Source organism: Nuphar pumila, chromosome 15 (assembly GCF_984573655.1).
Source record: "Nuphar pumila chromosome 15, dmNupPumi1.hap1.1, whole genome shotgun sequence".
NCBI classification, from domain to species: Eukaryota; Viridiplantae; Streptophyta; class Magnoliopsida; order Nymphaeales; family Nymphaeaceae; genus Nuphar; species Nuphar pumila.
Window position 1 is genome coordinate 89,008,586 of NC_143263.1, and position 7,840 is coordinate 89,016,425.

At 39.7% G+C, this 7,840-nt stretch overlaps 1 protein-coding gene across 1 annotated transcript; it reads left to right on the forward strand.

Annotated features, from left to right (window-relative positions):
* The first annotated feature begins 1,389 nt into the window (after positions 1 to 1,389).
* LOC149815939 (protein NDL1-like) lies at positions 1,390 to 7,612 on the forward strand. The gene is made up of 11 exons (XM_089989042.1): positions 1,390 to 1,506; positions 1,635 to 1,734; positions 2,449 to 2,546; positions 2,676 to 2,764; positions 3,339 to 3,399; positions 3,499 to 3,585; positions 3,871 to 3,948; positions 4,026 to 4,082; positions 4,417 to 4,472; positions 6,302 to 6,437; positions 6,954 to 7,612. Exons 1-11 carry the CDS (start codon positions 1,447 to 1,449, stop codon positions 7,185 to 7,187), a joined length of 1,056 nt encoding a protein of 351 aa, XP_089845168.1. The 5' UTR covers positions 1,390 to 1,446; the 3' UTR covers positions 7,188 to 7,612.
* The last annotated feature ends 228 nt before the right edge of the window (positions 7,613 to 7,840 follow it).

The following is a 7,840-nucleotide window of genomic DNA, read 5'->3' on the forward strand; positions in this document are numbered from 1 at the left end:
CAATTTCTCGCGAGATTTTCAAAATCTCACAAGATTTATGAAAAACATAAATACTGTGATTTAAACGCGTTATTTATGTTTTAAACAGCTATTTATTGTGAAAAAATGTGCATTTTTATTTTTAAATAATTTTTATTAATATTTTCTTATAAAAAATAAATTTTATATTTTTTAATTTATTTTTTTATTGCCAAGATTTTGCCAAAAAATGAAAGATTTATAAAAAAAATTAATTTCTCGCGAGTTTTTGAGAAACGAGAAATTACCGTTTAAAACGTTTGTCACTATAGCACCGATTATACAAGCTACCATAGGGTGTTCTTGCAACGTCCCAACACAAGGTGACATGCACTAACAGCTTCTATCAAACAAGTCTCTAATTTTGTTGTTTTATAACGAAGAACCCTCATCGAAGGGAGGAAAACCAATGTTGTCGATATCGGTGTACGTATCGTGTCACCACAAAATCGATATGATATATTTTTTAACAAATATAAAAAACAACTTAAAATTAATTTTTTAATTTAATTTTAATGTTTTAACACATGTTACGTTTTTTATTGACACATAATATTTTATTAATTATTTTTTGGCCCAAACGATACACTTGAGTATCGGTATCGGCCGATACACCTGAATCGTTGGTCAAACGATACAGATCCGATTCCAATACTGACAACATTGGATTAGGGATGGCATTGGGGCGGGGCGGGAGACAAGGTCTCCACCCCCGCCTCAAGATTTTATCCTCCACCCCCGCCTCCATCCCTGGCGGGGAATGGATTTTATCCTCCATCCCCGCCTTCATGTCCTCCATCCCCGGTTCAAACGGGGATGAGGCGGGGCGGGGATATTGCGGGGAAAAGTGGTCGGGGCAGGGTTGAGGCGGGAAAAGTGCACGTCCATCCCCTCCTCCACCCCCCGGACTGGGATGGATTTTAACCTTCGTCCCCGCCTCCATTCCCGTTTCATACCCTTCATCCCCTGTCCAAACCGGGCGAGGCGGGGCGGGGCCCGCTTTTCCCCGGTCCACTGCCATCCCTACATTGGATGAAACCCTCCGGTGGGGCCCATGCGTTTGCATTCCACTTGCCGGGCATTCGAGTAAATTAAAAAGCCCAAATTGGTATAAATAAGAACTGTATGGCTTATAATTGTGCTCCGAATATTTACTATTCCAGTTGGTGCTCAGCTGGCAGAGAGAGAGAGAGAGAGAGAGAGAGAGAGAGAGAGAGAGAGGGCACCGTTGGGGTTAACCATGGTTAGGATCTTGGGTTACCGCCAGAGCCATCAGCGTCAACCAAGAGAGAGAAACAAAGAGTGGGGGTGAAGTGATACATATATATATAGAGAGAGAGTCGAGACGCAGAGAGCAGAAGGTAGGAAGGAGGAAGAGAGGAAGGGGGCGGCGTTTTTCCTCACCATTGCGAATCGGAACCAGACGTCATGACTGATTCGAGCGGCTCGGTGTCGCTAGACATCGAGACGATACCTCTCGGTGGCAAGGTAGTATTCTACAAAGAGAGAGAGGCCCATTTTGATTCTTTTGGTTTTTCTTCAATTTCTGTCGAGTGAAAATGTGGTAGAGACGCTACATCTTGTTGGGGTTTTTGTGGGTGTTTCTTGGTGGGCAGGAATACTTCGTGCGGACGAGTCTTGGTTCGATTTCCGTGTTTGTGTGTGGAGACCAGGAGAAGCCCGCCCTCATCACCTACCCTGACGTAGCTCTCAATTGTGAGCCCTCCCTCTCTCTTGAATTTGTGATTTGTGTTGATTCTAATATGAATGTAGTTTTTATTGTTTTTCTTTTTTCTTTTCTATGTGGGCATGATTGATACAGTCTTTTATAGCTGTTTGTTAATGATGGCAATCATTCTTTTTTTATGGTTGGTGGGTAATGTTTGTGATATTTTTGTTTGTCTAATGTGGTTAAGGTTTAGTGAGAGAAAATGGCTTTAGTGTATGTTGGATTGGATGAAAGCGTGTTACACGAGTGTACATTTGCAGATTGCTTTACTGGGTACTTCTCTGATGAGTCTTGGAAATGTAGCATTTGTTTGTTAATTAGTGGTCTCATTCGTTGGATATATATCATTTATGTTATGGTTGGTTATGTAACATGGACATGATTTGCTGCTAGAAAATGAATATTCATGCTGATGTAATCTCATTTTATTTATTATATGTTTTCTTCTTTTTATCACTCTGTGGAACTCAATTTAGATCTTGTTTTTGAATCACTCTACTGTGCTCCTTATCGATAATATACTGGATTAGTCCTTTCTAGGGGGAGGAATTTGTATTCATTATACAATGATTTTGGCAGCAACTTGGATTACTTGGCCTTGATCTTTTTGTTGTGTTTCTGAGTGATTGATCTTCTTCATTGTTTTCATACTTACAAAATGTAATTGCTTGTTTAAGAATATCTATTCAAAATCTTGGCAGACATGTCTTGTTTCCAAGGCTTGTTCTTCTGTCCGGAGGCAGCCGTTTTGTTGCTCCACAATTTTTGCATCTACCACATTGATGCGCCTGGGCACGAGGTCGGTATTGATGATACTTAGATTTCTTCTATATTACTATCATGTGCTTTTGAATTGAATTATTGAAGTACAAGTTTGGGTTATGGCTGAACTGCTTACACTCTTCACCTTTGTTTAAGAGTTTTGCAGCTGGGAGCTGCTTCTATATCTTCTGATGTTCCTGTGCCTACTGTAGATGAGTTGGCTGATCAGGTGGCAGAAGTGCTGGACTTCTTCGGGTAATGTCAATTCTCTGGCATTTGGATCATAAACATTTTTTTATTAAGTCTGTGCTGATTAGTATTGATATGCAGCTAATTAATTTGTTTTGTTCCTTTTTTCTACCAAAACAGTTTGTCTAAAATGAATATCATGGGCAAGCACTTGTTCAATAACTGAAGTTTTGGCACTATGCGCTATTTGATGTGTAGTGTCAAGACGTTGCCCAAAATGTTCAGAAAGGAAAATGATCATTAGCCAGCAAGTATGAGAGTACTAAATCAAGATGGTGAGGAAAGGGCTTTAATTTTCTGAAATGTTGTAATCTTGTGGTGGTTGTTGGGTCATGACAGTTAGGTCTACACTTCATAATAACCAGAACATGAAATGTTGGTCATCCAATAGTCATACGAGATGATTTACTTGCTGATTGAACTCATCATTTGGTTTTCAGTCAACAGGAGCAAAATTTCTTTGATATGTTTTTATCATGCAAATGGACTGTTTTTCTTTCCAATTGAATGTTGTTGTTTTTCTGTTAGGCAAATAGTTTGTTTTCTTTGTGTAGTTTTTATGTATTGATTCTTCCTGCAGGCTTAAAGAGGTCCTTTGCTTGGGTGTCACAGCAGGGGCTTACGTTCTCACACTTTTTGCTGTAGGTTTTATATCTTCCAGCTTGGGCTCTAGCATGTTTTCTCACAGTTCATTTCTCTAATAGCTAACTAATCATTAGGTCTCTCATTTTGTGATGCAGCTGAAATACAGAGAACGTGTTCTTGGTCTGATACTTGTTTCACCACTTTGCAGAGCCCCTTCTTGGACAGAGTGGTTTTACAATAAGGTATTAACTGTTGCTTTAATGACCCTCTTATGTCTCCGGGGCAAACCAATAATTCAGTTATGTTATTCAAATACAAGATGCTGAACTTCAGAACCCCACAACTCTACTAAAATCACCTTGAATCTAAGTCCTAATCCTATTCAGAGTCAGGATTATTGTTATTGTTGTTGTTGTTGTTGTTGTTGTCTTGCAGCTTCACTTGTCCCTCTCAAGTCCTGAGTTCCAAATTTGCATAAATATGTTCTTCTGTGACACACTTGTGATTCACTTGGTTCTTGTCTGCAGGTGATGACAAACTTGCTCTACTTCTATGGTATGTGTGGTGTGCTGAAGGAGTGCCTGCTCCAGAGATACTTCAGCAAGGTTGTTGGATGTTCATATTCGTGCTGTCCTTTTATTCATATAACATGGTCTAAGCCTGGGTGGTTATCCTGTTTCAGGAAGTTCGCGGTGGTCTGCAAGGTGTGGAATCTGACATTGTGCAAGCATGTCGAAGGGTAAACAACTTTTGTTTTATTCTTCAAAAAATAATCAAAAACTCTGATGTCAACTGTAGGGCGACCTTGCTAGTTCTGAAAGCATGCTGAAGTTCTATAATTGTTTTGCAAATACCAGGTTAACAGTTGCTTAGGGCATACATGTCTTTTTCCCTTTCTCTCCTTGGTAAAAGAGAAAATGGTGTGTACCGTAATCCATGTAGAACTGATCTAGAAATTGGGATAATGAATCTAGTATAGCATCCAGGCACATTAATCTCTCTCAGATATTTCTGATTCTCTCTTGTTAGCTTCTACTAATATGGCATTCTGATAATGTTTTTTCTTTTTACAGCTGCTGGATGAGCGGCAGAGCACAAATGTAATGCGCTTCCTCCAGGCTATTAATCAGTAAGTTCTTTGCATGGTAACTACCTTCTTCTTTGTTTCATGCAGCCAGGGTGGTCTGACTTTGCTTGTTGTGTTCCTTGATTTCTGTAAGCAAAAGGAATCTTGCAACAGTTGCCTTCTAGGGTGAAGGATCCTAGACATCATTGAACCTCAGTGCATGGTTACAACTTACAAGAAGATTCTAAATATCACGAATGCAATAGAATTGGCTGTTTCACTTCTCATCACCATAGGGTCAATACATTTGAAGCAAACAATTAGTTGTCAACTCATTGTTTGCCTTGCTTGAAGTTGATTGTTGCACCTATGGGCTTGACTTTTGTTTGACGATCTGAAAACTAAATATAAGCTCTGAACTTTCCTCTTTCAATCTGAAAGTGTAAGATAAAAGATTAAAGTGCATTTGTTGAGTTGAGATTGCATATCTTGGGTTGAGTTTAGTTGAGTTGCAAAATCCTGACTGATATTACAACCAGGTGCATCTGATGATCTTGGCTCCATCCTAGATTGTTTACTTATGCAGTGGGATCGGCCCTATGCCTAACCTGAAAGAAAAGATTGGACACAGTGAATATGTTAAGCAAATGCTCTTGAGACTAGGTACAGGCCACTTGTTTGTCAAATGCACACCTGAATCTCATCTCAGAGCATCCTTTTTGTGCAAGATCTGAGTAGACCTATGAGACACTAATTTTAAGGAGCTACCAAAGATACCTGTCTTCATTGCCCAGCATTGTTTTGTAATCGATTGATATGGTTACCTAACCTGGCCAGTATTAGAGTATTTGTGCACTGGAAGTCATGCATAGTCAACTTTATTCTGTTTCCCCTATTTTTCTGTTAGAAAACAGGAGATATGGTGTATACCACTTTTTAATTGCTCTCGTTGCATATATGTCCTACAATGGCTAGGCCGAAGCCCCACTGATCTATATTCTATGGTATCTGGACATGCCATTTTGCCCTCTGTACTCGTGTTGACACGCGTATCCCCATGTCGGCACCCGGACACACCATTTTACCCTCATACAAGTTTGTATTTAATTTATAATTTATAATTTATAATTATATTTTCAGTTTATAACTTTGTATTTTTAGTATATAGTATCTATTTTAGATATAGCATATATATTTAGATTATATTCAGTTTTGTTGTATTTATGTGATATATATATATATATATAGTTGTGTCCCCATACCCATGTTTTTTTGGAATTGCCGTGTCGTACCCACACCTGCACCCGTACCCAGTTGACATAGTCTGTATCTAAAATCTAGGCTATGCTGCAACTTGTCGAAAGCTCAAATTAGTCTCTTGATCAGATCCCACTGTGTTGTCTTTGGTGGTCAAGGCTGAGCTGACTAACCAAAGATTATTTCTGTTCTCATCAAAACCCCTTTCTTTTCATATTTTTTGTAGCAATAAGCTGGCCCTGTATGTGGCCACAGTGATAGAAATTTAGTTCTTCCCAGTAATTATGAAAATGAAATGGTTGATAGTTCTGCACCATATTCCTGGGGTCTCAGGTCATGTCTCTGCCAGTTTCCCTACTGGAGTTAACGTGCAAAAGGACCATTATCTGTATGTTGATGCATCATATTACCCACTTTGTTGTCCTAACAAGCAGTAAACTTCCAACTATAAGCATTTGTATCTTAATATAATGGAGGAACATGAAATGGTCATCGTGGTCCTCCTTTTGTCCTGTGTCCCTTTTGTATTCATGCAAATGTGGTGGTGTAGGGATCACCAATGCATGTTTCTTGATTTTTGTTGGGCGTCTCCTACTGTTCCCTTGTTGTTTATGTGATGCTTTTCATGATTTCAGGAGACGCGACCTCACTGAAAGCCTGCAGAAGCTGCAGTGCAGGACCATCGTCTTTGTGGGTGAGAACAGCCCTTTCCATTCAGAGTCGCTGCACATGAATGCCAAGATGGACAAAAGGATCAATGCCCTGGTCCAGGTACACACAGTCTCATTTAGACATACTTGTCCTGCCATGTGTCAATTATGGGATTCGCTTTGCCTGGACCCACACATGGGCATGCTTTTGTTTTTTGTCTTGAGTTTCATATTCTGTTTTCACATCATTTTCAGGACCAACATACCCCTTTTTTGTGTGACTATTAATGCTTTATACCTTTTGTGGAGTAGTGGTATCAGCTGCTGATCTCTTTGGATGTTCAAAATAGCCGTTCTCTGATGTTGGATTTTCGTTTTGTATCTTTGTGTTGGTATTGTGAAATGACCGAGTTGAGTTTGTTTTCATTCTGATTTGTGGAATGGCAAATTTGTATAGGATCACTGCTTCTCACCCCATTCTCATCCTTTTGTATCTCTGACCACATCAAACTGGTTTTTTTACCTAACAAAACCTATCTCTGCACTTGTCTCTGCATTGTTTTTGAGTTTACAAGCAGTAGATGGTTTTGTGATTGGATGCTGATATTCATTAATTAGTTGGTGGTGGTGAAAACAGGTTCAAGCATGTGGGTCTCTAGTCACAGAAGAGCAACCACAAGCAATGCTTATTCCAATAGAGTACTTCTTGATGACATATGGATTTTATAGGCCGGCTGTAGTGTTTTCACCTAAGGCAGTCTCTAGCTCATTGCACTCGGCGAGTCCATGCATCTCACCTGAACTTCTGTCTCCAGAGAGCCTGGGTGTCAAGCTCAAGCCCATTAGAACACGTGTATCCATGGAAGATTGATACAGCTCGCATTTGCATAATGTTGTCTTTGCATGTTGATTTTGGATTGTAGCCCGTGGCTTTTAAACATGCATCCCCTGTAATTTGGATTTGTGGTTGGGCATCTTGGGGAAGCTTATATGGGGCAGATTGAAGGGACCTCTCAGGTTTTATTTGTATTTTGATGATCCACAGTTGGGTTAACTGTAGGTTGTAGATATAAAGATGTGAGTAGTTGATTCTTTGGGGAAGAGGGGAGGGGGAAGATGTTACATTATTGCATTCCAGCTTGTAGAGTTGTGGTCAATGAGCAATTGCATCATTTTGGACTCTTTTGAGTATTGCAACATTCATGAACAGCAGGGGGAGGGGGAAGATGTTACATTATTGCATTCCAGCTTGTAGAGTTGTGGTCAATGAGCAATTGCATCATTTTGGACTCTTTTGTGTATTGCAACATTCATGAACAGCAGGATTCTTCTTTAATTTTTTTTCATGTTCTGTTACCCGCCTTCTACTTTCACATGGAATAACAACTCTCTCTCTCTCTCTCTCTCTTAGAGATGCCGAGTTGGTGGCTTTCTATCCTTGGCAGCTCATCAACCTGCAAGCTCAGAACTGTAAATGGCACAAAGATACTTGTACGGTCAGACACGTGAGTTCGAAATATTTTT